The sequence below is a fragment of the Kogia breviceps genome, chromosome 16 (genome assembly GCF_026419965.1).
Source record: "Kogia breviceps isolate mKogBre1 chromosome 16, mKogBre1 haplotype 1, whole genome shotgun sequence".
NCBI classification, from domain to species: domain Eukaryota; kingdom Metazoa; phylum Chordata; class Mammalia; order Artiodactyla; family Physeteridae; genus Kogia; species Kogia breviceps.
The window spans coordinates 6,814,241-6,827,423 of NC_081325.1; the positions used below are offsets into that span (position 1 = coordinate 6,814,241).

At 44.7% G+C, this 13,183-nt stretch overlaps 1 protein-coding gene across 10 annotated transcripts in view; it reads right to left on the reverse strand.

The window, feature by feature from the left end:
• The window catches only part of FLT3 (fms related receptor tyrosine kinase 3), a 117,495-nt gene that overhangs the window by 78,014 nt on the left and 26,298 nt on the right, over positions 1 to 13,183 (reverse strand). For 2 of the 10 annotated variants that reach the window (XM_067016910.1, XM_067016915.1), the window contains one exon: positions 7,360 to 7,531. The exons of 6 other annotated variants lie outside the window; for them this stretch is intronic. Coding sequence is in view for 2 of the 4 variants with exons in the window: in XM_067016909.1 (XP_066873010.1) it covers positions 6,431 to 6,473 (43 nt within the window). In the remaining 2 variants the exon portion in view is untranslated. Of the gene's footprint in view, positions 1 to 6,430; positions 6,635 to 7,359; positions 7,532 to 13,183 lie in introns of those variants that run through there. 2 more of the 10 variants (XM_067016909.1, XM_067016914.1) reach the window with 1 other exon arrangement.

Consider the following 13,183-nt stretch of genomic DNA (forward strand, 5'->3'; position numbering starts at 1 on the left):
CCAGCTTTGAGTTACCTGCTGTGATAACCCTGGATTTCAGCAAGTCCTTTAACCTCTTTGGGCCCCACTTTCCGCATTTGGCAAAAGAGGGCAGCAGACCTGCGTGGTATAATGCATATATTTGGTCTTAGTCCTGATTCCGGGCACAAAGCGCCTAAAATCCTTGGAATTCCCTGAGGGATAGGCGTGTCTGTTGTTATTCACAATGGGCCCCTTCGGGGCACGCCAGAGTTTATGCTAACAAGGCAGCTTAGGGTGGGGCCCCTCTGTAGCCTCAGGATGGGGCTGGTCACAAGAAAGATCCAGAGATTGTGTGTTCTTCCGTAGACCTGGGGAGCTCTCATCCTTGCCAGTCAGTCTATGCTCTTTCTCTGTAAATTCCCATGACTTTAACTACAGTCTCTTTGCTCAGGAGTTCCAAATTCATACCCCCTGTGTGTACGGCTGTATGTCTGGGTGGCTCCCAGGAACCTTATGCTCAGACTGAACTCCGTTTTCCTTCCTAAACCTACTCCCTCCCCACCCCCGCCCGGATAGTACCAACACACCCACTGTCAGCAGATCCAGAAACCCGGAAGTCATTTTCGACTCCTCCTCCCCGCTACTTCCCATCATGGAGGCAGCTGCCAAACCTTGACATTTTAACCTCCTGATAATCCCCAAATCTCCCCGCAGCTCTGCATCTCTATTACTATTGCCCTAATTCCAGTCCTTGTTTGCCTCTGTCCTGGACTACTGCCAACAGCTTCCTAGCTGCCATGTTCCTGTGTGCCTGACATGCATCCTTGACACAGACCCCAAAACTGTCGTTCTAAAATACACATCAAGCATCTCCCTCAACCCCCTCGACAACCTACAGCACTGGCCCTTACCACTTGAATCACGAATCCCACTGAAAAATCTGATGAAAGCATGTAACCTTCACACACACATACACATACACCCCGTGAAGGATGCAACGGACCCCCTGAATTTCATCCAGAGACTCTTGGACCACATGATAATATCCAAGTCCTTTATCACATCACTAAAACACTCCTTACACATCACACACGGAGCCTCTGGTAACCCTGAATTTTTTTTTTTAAAGAAAGCTACCCATTGAACAGGCTTCAATTTTCTGAGTCACAACTTTTTTTTTTTTAATGTTTACTTATTTATTTATTTATCTTTGGCTTCATTGGGTCTTCGTTGCTGCGCACAGACTTTCTCTAGTTGCGGCAAGAGGGGGCTACTCTTCGTTGCGGTGCGTGGGCTTCTCATTGCGGTGGCTTCCCTTGTCGCGGAGCACGGGCTCTAGGCACGCGGGCTCAGTAGTTGTGGCGCACGGGCTTAGTTGCTCCGCAGCATGTGGGATCCTCCCGGACCAGGGATTGAATCCGTGTCCCCTGCATTGGCAGGCGGTTTCTCAACCACTGCGCCACCAGGGAAGCCCCTCACAACTTTTTAAATGAGGGTTCCCCTATCCTCAGCCATTGTGCCTCAACAACCGGGATGGAATTAGAGTTTCTGTCTACTCCGTGTTTCTGACCTCTGTACCATTTTCTTCACTGTCCTTTTTGCCTGGAATGTCCTGATCCTCCCCTTTCCCTGTCAAGTCTTACCTTTCTAATCAAGGGTCTGGCATCATCTCCTCTTGGAGGCCTTGCCTTATTTTCTCAGTCTGCATTAGAGGCTCAGCCTCGGTGCTTATTTCTAAAATTACACTGCAGTTTTCCTTTTACATGCCTACCCTTTCCCACCAACGCCCCTAACATTAGACTGAGCAGGAGCCAGGACTGCCTGGCACCTACTGGACTACACGGTGCTCCAAAGGGTCTAAGGAGGCAAAAGGAGGAAAATCCTGTGACTCCAAATCCTGACGCTTTCTTCTGCAAAGCACCTGCCTAACAAGGGAAGCAGCTGCACGGTACAGGTATTATCTGATGAAGGAGTAAGGCACTGCTTATCTCCTCTTCTCAGATGAGGAACTTCAGTGTAGAGGCATTCCCTGCCAGAATAAAGAATTCATGTTCCCTAACCGTGTTGCTCGCCCTGACGTATTCATCTGCATCACTTCCAAGAGCAGAATCCCTAACATTAGGAACACCGTAACTCAAGTAGCAAAGCAGTTGAAGACGGCATCCCGTGGATATCTTAAAATCAAAACACAATGGTCTAAAGAAATAATGACAATATCTTGTTTTAAAGTAGACTGTAAATGATTTTATGGAGGATTCTTGGCTACCAATTGACTTACAATGACAGCAGTGAAAAAATATTTTTACTGTTTAACCTAAAAAATAACAATAGTTCCTCTTTTAGGATCTTATGCAATTCCTCTAGCCACAAAAGAACACTGTGTGTGTACTTTATATTATTTTTAACTTTCCTCTACATGTGTCGGGACCCATCGAACAGAATTGCGTGATTCCAACTAACGACCATCAGAGTTCTACAAAAGCTTTCATCACTTGAGAACCGAGCATGATCCAGCCCCAGGGGTAATTCAATCACTTACGGGTAAAACTCACAGACCCCCCAAAAGACAGAAAAACCTTTGGCCACACAACCATGGCTACCTAACTAAGAAGTAGCTAAGGTTTTTTTTAGAAATCTTGATGAAAAAATATTAAGATCACAAAGTCATCTGATGAAAACCAAAAGCTCTATTCAGGCAAGCCATCTACTGTGAGATTCACGAGACTCTGCTATTTCAGAGTGAATAAAGGATGGAGCATAGTGGCAAGAGCAAGCTAAGCAAATTACAAAGCAGGCCAAGCTAATTTTCGGCCCCTCAATTTCCCCTCTGCAAATTCTTATTCCTGTCCTCTCCAAGATCCCTTTCAAAAATCAAGAAAAATGATAAAATACAATACTTTTGAGATTATTTGCTTTTTTGCCCAAATCAGAATCTTGACCCAAAGATTAAGGCGATATGTGGTGGCTACTTGGGCATCCAGCAAGATAGCAATCTTGAACACTGACTGGTAAGGGCTCTTGTCACATTGCTTTGTGAGTTTCATTAGACAATGACCAGATGAGGGGAATAAAAAGAATTGTGGAGAAAGTCATGAAGCTGAGCCATCCTGTGGACTTCTCAGCTGAGCAGGGATACTCCCTGGGGAATTAAATGAAGTCCACAAATTTGTTCCAAGAAACATTTGGAAAATTACTTCTTCCTAGGACCTAAAAAAAAAAAAAAAAAGGGCCATGTTTCACTCTGGAACAGCCCATTTGTTTTATTTTAAATGGAAGAGCCGCTGCTTTACCACAACCGTTAAGCACATTACATCCATGTTAAGTAGTTTTAGGGGGCAACCCTGGGATTCCTGTTGCGACCTGGTCAAAGCTTACTTCGCTGAAGCATATGCTGTTTTTCATCCACAGATATTTAGCGACCACGATAAATGTGCTGGAAGGTTTAACTCACTGAAAGCAAGCTCTGTGCTGAAATGTGTTCTTGGGGAAAGGCGATGACCGTGCATGTCTAAGATAGAACGGAATTAACTATTTATATGTAAGTCCACCCCCTTCTCTTTCATCTTTGTACCCCCACGCGCCTAGCACTGAAATAGGTATTCAATAAAAGTTTGTCAAATAAAAAAATTCTTTTTCTTTCTCATGCAGGCTTCCTCTTCCTCTTTCTTAAGTCTTCCCTGGAATACAAGTAAGTCTTCCTCCCCCACAATTAATATCTCGTTACCTGACTGTTTTTCAGTCAAACAACAGGAGATGTCAATAACACCACCAACAAAATCTTTACTGATAAGTAAGAATTAATGAAAGTGTCTTTTCAGTTATAAAAAGTAGAGCCAAGTAGTTCATAATTAAACCTAAGAGGATCATTTACTATAGATCCACGTGAAGTACCCAAGAAGAAATGAATAGCCAAATATAAATTTGTATGATGGTAACAATTAGAACCAAGACTTTTAGGATCGAAGGGGACCTTAACACCAGGTCACCAAGTCTGGTGTCCCGTCCAATTGAAACCAATCTTTGCATAGCATCCCTTCCCTCCCCCCCCCTCCTGAATCGGTCCCCTATAGGCTACCAGCTCACAAGAAGGTAAATAGTAAGATAAGCAGCAAGGGCAAAGGATGCCAACGAAAATGTGTAGGTCAAAGCTCTGAATAGAATTTTCTGACACTAATGAGAGAAATAGTTATCAGTTACTGAAATACTGAAATCCTCCTCCTCTTAGCCACGATCAGCACAGAATGCAGCTAAGGCCATGGAGAGTAGGCGTCCATTCTTTAAATACTACTTAGAAAACCCCATCGTTATTTATGAAAGGTAGAGCTTACAATATAAGGGAAATGGGGATGGCATCCAAAAATTCAAGGAATGTAAAGCTTTTAAACATTTAAAGTCCTCATTTTTAAGCTTCTCACTTTGTGCTTCTTCATTCAAGAAAATCTATAATAGCAAGTTATTGCCAAAGATGTAAGGAAGCAGAGCTCCCATACGCTGCTAGCGGGAATGTAAATTGGTAAAACCACTATGGAAAACTGACAGTACCTACCCAAACTGACATGTGCCTTCCCTTATAATCTAGGACTTTGACCTGAGGGTATCATCCAAAGAGAAATGGGTGTTTCTGTCCCCCCAAAACATGTAAAAGGATATTCACAGCTGTGTTACTTTCCATTACACAAAACGAGACAACCAAAATGTTCTTCAGCAATAATGGATAATTCAATTGTATAATCTATTCCTACTAAGGAATAGCAGCACCTAGCAATGGCAAAAACAACAACGCTGCTACTAAGAACAAGGTTGAATCTCATAATCACAACGGTGAGTGAAAAAAGCTGGACATTTAAAAAATAATAATGATTTGGTTTACATGAAGTTCAAAAAACAGGCAAAACCATGGTATCAGAAGTCAGAATAGTGGCTACCTTTGGGGGGGGGGGTATAATCTGAGAGGGGGCGGAGCTAGAAGTGCTCTGTGTCTTGATGGGATATTGATTACACGGTTACACAAACACTAATGGAGTTGTACTATTAAGATGTGTGCATATTTGCTCTATGTGAATTATACCTAATTTAGAGAAATCTGGAGAGAGATGTAGGAATTTCTGAGATTGTCCCTAAATATAAAACAATTCAATGCAGCTTAACTATCGTTTCATGTACTGATGTTTATACCTTCCAGAAGCCTTTGTATGCTGCTGAAAAATCCACTTACTACTAATGTTATACATAACAGAAAGCTAACTTTTTGTAATAGACTCTGAAAAACATATTGTACCATACATTTGAAATGTACATATTTCCCAATTAACAAAGATGTTTAGGAAATGCAAGATGTTTTCCCACTCTTTTCCCCCTTATGTCACATTTTTTAAAACTCTATAATTCTGAATTATGTGAAACGAAATCTATTGGAAATAATTCCTGCACGTCCATACTGCAAATATTTCCTTGATATACCGCAGAGGATTCAAGACAGACTGCTAGAATTTTGGAGCTGGAGGACTGACTCACAGCCGGACCCCCTCACTGGACAGAGCGCAATGCCGGGGCCAGGGGCAGTGAGGGTTGGTCCCCCAAGGCTGCAGAACTAGGACCGGGACCAGAGCCTCCCTGGCTCCCAAAACTCTGTCTCCTTCACCCTAAACGCAAATCAAATAGATGAACTGGATCTAAAGGGTGTTTTTTTTTTTTGTATTTTTTTTTTTTTCCCCAGTAACAACTGTGCTACCCAGAATATTTGGGAACAGTCAGCTGAGTCCTTGAAAAGCCCCTTGGGGTTTAACGCCGCGATAAGAATCGAGTACAGGAGGAGGGGGTAGCTAGTATTTTAAGATGTAAATCCCGTTTGCATAATATTTCCAAAGTAACTATTCATTGATCCAACCGACATTCGGCGGGTTGGGGGTCGTTACCAGAGATGACTCGCTTTGGGGGAGAACGCGGGCGCATCTTCCCATCAGAGTTCACTCCTTAAATCAAAACCTCAAAAGAAGAGTTAAAGACGCCACCCAGGAGTCTACGGCAGCCGGGGTCGGTGCAGGCGAGGTCCCGGCCCCCCGGCGCCCAGCTCGGGGCCGCAGACTCGGGCTGCCGGCCCACTAGCCGGGCGCGCGGGCCGAGCGGGCAGCCGGAGAGGCGGGCGGGGCGGCCGCGGCCCCGGCCCCGGCCCCGGGCAGCGCTTCGGCGAGGTCGCCCGCGGGGTCGGGGCCGCCGGTGGGTACCGCGGCCCGAGTCGGAGCGGCGACGCGAGAGGAGGGGGAGGAGGACGCGGGGTGGGCCCGGCCGGGGCCGCGGGCGGGCTCTGGGCGAGCCTGGAGGGCGCGAAAGAGGGGAGGGGCGCGGGAGCGAGGGAAGGAGCGGGGCGGGGAGGCGCGCGGCGGCGGGGACGGAGGAGGCGCGCGCCCGGTCCCCGCGCGGGGTGGGGGCCGGGGGCCGCGGGGGCTCGAGCGGGAGAGCGGGGCCTTACCGAGCAGCGGCAGCCGGCCGCCGAGGCGCGCCAACGCCGGCATGGCCTCCCGAGCCCGGGGTCCCCAGGCCGCGCCGGCCCAGCCCTGCGCTGCCGCCCTCAGCGGCGCGCCCCGCGCTGCAGGTGGCTCGCTTAAGGATGCGCGTCACCGACCGCAAATTCCCTCGGACTGGTGCAAAGTAGACGGGGGGGAGGATCCCTCTCCCCACCGGCAGGGGCTCTGCCGGGGCGCCGGTGCCTGGCGCCGCGCTGCGGCCGAGCCCACGTGCCCACCGTGGTCCGCAGCCCGAGCTCCGCAGCGCCCGGGGACCCCCGACTGTGGCGGGGGAGACTGGGCGCGGGGAAGTCGCAGGGGCTCCGCGGCTCCGGCTGGGGAGTAGGCACGGCCAGAGCTGCCTGGACCCCGGGCGTCCCGGAACCCTCTGGTTCGGATCCCGGAGCGTGGAGACTGCAGGGCACCAGTCACTCGCGCCGGGGGCTTTGAGGCCGCAGGATGGGAGCTACATCCGCGCCACACGCGGGCGCCTCTGGCTGGCGCGCAGGCGAGCAGGGGGGTCGGGGTCCAAGCCCGGTGGAGCCTAACTGCGGACCGATTTTCTTTGTCTCCCCCTCCATCTCCTAGGATGCCCAGGACGCTGTCCACAGCGGCAGCGAGAAAAACAAGCTCGGTTTCAATGTCAACCAAGGCAATCAGGGAGGCTAAAAAGCAGCCATAGAAACAAAAGCAGAACACACAGTGCATCCCAGGGGATGTTTTGAATTAACCATTCCCTAATTCTTGTTCTTCATCACATAATATTTCAAGTTGAAATTATTTTCACGGCAATAATTTGAACATTGGAAAGCCTTGGATGCCGGCTCTGATTCTTCCCTTAACCAGCCCTTGACCTTCCCAAGCACTTGTTCTCGCAGAGTCCCAGTTTACTCACCTGTAAGTGAGCGCAGTAGATCACATGGTTTATAATGTCTCCAGGTTCTAGGAATTCCATGCTTCTAATTATGTTAATCATGTTCTAATCAAGCGTGATAATCGACAGTGCGTGTTCTCGGCCATATAATCCTTTTCCTCAGCTGTAGTTTAGAGTAGGATAATTTTCTCCCCTAGAGCATAACAGAAACTTTAAAAGTGGTGCAGCCACTTTGGAAAACAATGTGACAATTTCTCCAAAAATTAAAAATAGAAATACCATATGATCCAGCAATTGCACTTCTGGGTATATACCCAAAAGAATTGAAAGCAGGTTAATGAAACGATATCTGTACACCCATATTCATAGCAACAGTTTTCACAATAGCTAAAAGGTGGAAGCAACCGAGATGTCCATCCACAGATGAATGGATAAACAAAATCAGGTGAATAGATAAATAAATATGGTATATACATACAATTGGACTGTTATTCAGCCTTTAAAAGGAAGGAAATTCTGCACATGCTACAACATGGATGAACCTTGAGGACATGTTCAGTGCAATAAACCAGCCACAAAAACACAAACGCTGTGATTCTACCTATATAAGTTACCTAGAGTAGTCAAATTTGTAGAGACAGAAAGAGTGGTTGGGTCGGGACTGGGGTCTGGGGTGAGAGGGAGAATGGAGAATTGTTTGGTGGGGACGGAGTTTCAGTTTTGCAAGATGAAGAGAGTTCTGGAGATCGGTTGCACAACAGTGTGCATGTATTTAACACAACTGTACACTTAAAAATGGTTAAGATGGTAAGTTTTATGTTACGTGCATTTTTACCACAATGAAAAGTAAAAAAAAAATTTTTTTAAGCACCTACCTTAGGTTAGGCAGAGCTAGAGAAAGAAACGTTCAGTTCAGTGAGACATGAACAAATAAATAAAAAGCAGGCTGGCGATGGGAAGAAAAGTGGGCTCGCAAGCCTTCCAATTGCCAAGATCTAAGGCATTACCTTTTATTTACAGCTTGATTACTGCTTTCAAAGAGACTAATGATTACAAGTTTGAAACATATCAGCTTGGGTGGAGCACTGTTCAAGGACACAAAATCAATTCAAAATTTATTGCTGCTTTTTCAAAGAATCTTAGACACAAGGAGAGGTAGTAAAAGGGGAGAAATAAGAATGGTTTCTATGTACTCTTGATTTTCCCTGGAAATTGGTGGAGAAAAATAATTCTAGAAAGAGCAAATGTTATGGATCGAAACATTTTGGAGTATGAGGTATAGGCTAACATTGTTTTAAATTTTATTTATTTTATTTTTATTTTTTTAAAATTTATTGAAGTATAATTGATTTACGATGTTGTGTTAATTTTTACTGTACAGCAAAGTGACTCAGTTATACATATATATATACATTCTTTTTTCATATTCTCTTCCATTATGGCTTATCACAAGATAGTGAATATAGTTCCCTGTGCTATACAGTAAGACCTTGTTGTTTTTCCATTCTATATGTAGTAGTTTGCATCTGCTAACCCCAAACTCCCAGCCCATCCCTCCCCACCCCTCCTCCCCCTAGGCGAACATTTAGAAGGTGAGGTGATGCCCATCGTTTCTGGAAGTGTGCCGAGAGCCATATCTAATGTGATACCTAATTTATTTGTCGCAGCAACACTCTAAGGAAGGTAGCCCTACATTATCTGGAGCCCTAGATTGCTCGTCTAGTTATGCACACCCTAGTGTAAAATTTTGGTTCCAGAGCCCATGGCAAGAAGCAACCAGGAGGAAATGAGATGAAGGAAGAAATGGAAGAGAGAAGAGTAAGTTTGTTTCTGGGTTGGATGGAGGGTCTTGCATTGGCCCTACAAAGGATCTATTTTATCTATAGATTCTTACCACCAAAATGCTTAGCTGCTGCATAGCTATGAGTAAGTAGTCCTTCATCTCATGAATATCTCTCCAGCCCTTAAATTACACAAATCTCTCTCTCTCCCTCTTCAAAAAGTGTTACATATTTTCAATGACAATCTATAGGTGAAATGCCTTGTCACTTTTAAAATACAAAGCGTTGTTTTCCTGAAAATAAGGGGCAAGTAGAAGGAATATTTTAATAGGATTCCTGCGAATTCAGTTGAAATATCAAATATATAGTACAATTTTACACATCTTTTATTAATAGAGAATTTGAACCCACCAATTGGCAAAATCTGACAATACCAAGCATTAGCAAGAATTCGAATCAATGGGTAACTCTCGTCCACTGCTAGTGGGAGTCTAAATTGGTATAAACACTTTGGACAATAATTTGCCATCACTTACTGGAGTTGAACATCTGCACACCTTACACCAGCAGTTTCACCCCTGGATACACATACACCTTAGAGAAACTCTGCACACAAGCACCGGGAACCATGAGCGAGAATGTTCGTAGAGGGCTTCCCTGGTGGCGCAGTGGTTGAGAGTCCGCCTGCCGATGCAGGGGACGCGGGTTCGTGCCAGGAGGATCCCACGTGCCGCGGAGCGGCTGGGCCCGTGAGGCGTGGCCGCTGCGCCTGCGCGTCCGGAGCCTGTGCTCCGCAACGCGAGAGGCCGCGAGAACGAGAGGTCCGCGTACCGCAAAAAAAAAAAAAAAAAAAAAAAAAAAAATATATATATATATATATATAATTATTTTTATACACTGCTGTAAGTATGATATCTTTCACAGTAAAAGAGTGTTTAAAAGGCAGTTTGACACAACACTTCCACCGATGAAGAAGTCTTATCCAAACTAGAAACATTTGAATCTGATTAAACCTCCATTGAAATTCAACTACCAATTTATAGGAAACACATGGGACCGTGGAACATGGTAAACAATGACACAAGGATACGGTCAGAAAATTCCAGGCCCTAGTAAACTTTATAGAAAAAATAACCTGATTTCTTCAACGAAAATTTGTAAGAAAAAAGAGAGAGTTAGACGGTTGACCTTTAGGTTAAATGAAAACTAACAGACATATCAATTGCAGGGTGCAGTGTGTGGATTTTATTTGGCTTCTGACTTAAGCAAAGTGAAAAATATGTATAGAATAATCAAGAAAATGTGACCACAGATTTTATCTTTTTTTAAAAAAATTATTTATTTATTATGTATGGCTGTGTTGGGTCTTCGTTTCTGTGCCAGGGTTTTCTCTAGTTGTGGCAAGCGGGGGCCTCTCACTACCGCGGCCTCTGTTGTTGCGGAGCACAGGCTCCAGGCGCGCAGCCTCAGCAGCCGTGGCTCACGGGCCCAGTTGCTCCGCGACATGTGGCATCCTCCCGGACTGGGGCTCGAACCCGTGTCCCCTGCATTGGCAGGCGGACTCTCAACCACTGCGCCACCAGGGAAGCCCAGATTTCATCTTTGATGTTAAATAATTATTATTCAAAATTTTCTATGTGCACTAATGATATTGTCACATATTTTTAAAATAGTTCCTATCTTTGTAGAAGTGCCTGTGAAATATTTACAGGTAAGATATAAAATGGGGAGGTTGAGGGAGGAATAGAAAATGACAGCTAATGAGTAGAAGGTTTCTTTTGCGATGATGAAAATGTTCTAAAATTAGATCATGGTGAGGGTTGCACAATTCTGTAAATATACTAAAAACCATTGAATTGTACACCAAATAAGCGAGCTTTATGGCTTGGCAATTAGATCTCAAAAAAGCTGTTCAAAATGATAGAAAATTTGGGATTTTCTTCAAAATTGTTTGATGTGGGGGATTTGAGTGGAGGGATCAAAATTGACCATGTGTGAGTAATAGCAAAGCTAAGTGACAGTGGCATAAGCTCATTATACTTCTCTTAGAAATTTTCTATAATAAAAAGATTTGGGGGGGGCTTCCCTGGTGGCGCAGTGGTTGGGAGTCCGCCTGCCGATGCAGGAGACACGGGTTCGTGCCCTGGTCCGGGAAGATCCCACATGCCGCGGAGCAACTAAGCCCGTGAGCCATGGCCGCTGAGCCTGCGCGTCCGGAGCCTGTGCTCCGCAACGGGAGAGGCCACAACAGTGAGAGGCCCGCGTACCGCAAAAAGAAAAAAAAAAAAAAAAAGATTTGGGGGAAAAGAGATTTTGAAACGATGGATTCGTGAAGTCATCCTGAATGTGCAGAAGATAACTATCCTTCCTTAGATATCCTCACCTACTCTTTACTGTCATCTTACTAACCCACCTAAATGAGATGAACTATAGCAGAACCTTGGTAAGTGTTTCCAAGAGGCAAACTTGGTGGCACACAGGTGAACTGCAAACCTCTGATGGCAGAATTTTGTGATGACTGTTTAGGTCTAAGATGATTTTAAAATAATCATCTCCTTACAGTTCCTGGCAACAGAAAATGTATTCGTTTGGTAAGGCTGCTGTAACAAAGTACCACAAACGGAATGGCTTAAACAATGTATTGTCTCACGGCTCTGGAGGCCAGAGATTTGAGTAAGTTTCCTTCCTTCCGAGAGCCTTGTGGGGGAATCTGTCCCATGCCTCGGTGCTTCTAGCTTCTGGGGCTTTACTGAAAATCTCTGGCATTCTTCGGCTTCTCCTGTATCACCTCGATCTCTATCTTCATCGTCACATGGTCTTCTCCCTGTGTGCATCTGTCTCTGTGTTCAAATTTCCTCTTTTTATGAGGACACCAGTCATACTGGATTAGAACCCACCCTAATGACCTCACTGTAACTTGTTTGCCTCTGTAAAAAGCCTATTTCCATATAAGGTCACATTCTGAGGTACAGGGGGTTAGGACTCCAAAATATTTGGGGGATAGGTGAGGGGGAATGCAGTCTAACACACAATAGATAAGTTTCAAAATCGATGCCTAGAAATTAATTCATATGATTCTTCTACAGATTAGTTGTTAGCTGCTATCTTGAATCGATTTCAAGTGTATATTTTGTTTTACAAAGAAATATAACCTGGATGACTTAGAAGTTAACACAAAAAATGGGAACAATTAAAAATTATGCTTTCATAAACAACAAGGTCCTAGTGTATAGCACAGAGAACTATATTCAATATCCTATAATAAACCATAACAGAAAAGAATGTGTATATGTGTGTGTGTGTGTGTGTATATATATATATATATATATATATATACAGCAAAGTGATTCAGTTTTATATATATATATATATAAAACTGAATCACTTTGCTGTACAGAAGAAATTAACACAACATTGTAAATCAACTATAGTTCAATTTTTAAAAAATTATGCTTTCAGGGCTTCCCTGGTGGTGCAGCGGTTGAGAGTCCGCCTGCCGATGCAGGGGACACGGGTTCGTGCCCCGGTCCGGGAAGATCCCACGTGCCGTGGAGCGGCTGGACCCGTGAGCCATGGCCGCTGAGCCTGCGCGTCCGGAGCCTGTGCCCCGCAACGGGAGAGGCCACAGCGGTGAGAGGCCCGCGTACCGCAAAAAAAAAAAAAAAAAAAATTATGCTTTCAAAGAGTTTAGGATAAAAAGGATACAAAACTAAAAGTATAACCTGTTTAGGTTAAAGTATAAACAAATATATACATATATACATATCCCTAAATGACTGGAAGGCAGTACACCAAAATGCAAACTGGTTATCTCCGGCTTGTCATTAGGAATGAGATGGAATGGTTTCTCCAGTTAGAAATCTAAGGCTCAGTACCTGCTGTATAAGCACAGGGAACTCTACTTCACTTTGCTGTACAGTAGAAACTAACACAACATTGTAAAACAACTATACCCAAATTGAAAAAAAAAAAAGAAAGCAATCTAAGGCTCAGAGCTGTTGGGTGACACACCCAAGGTCTTTCAGCTAGTAAGAGGCTAATGGAATTCAGATTGGCTTGAATCC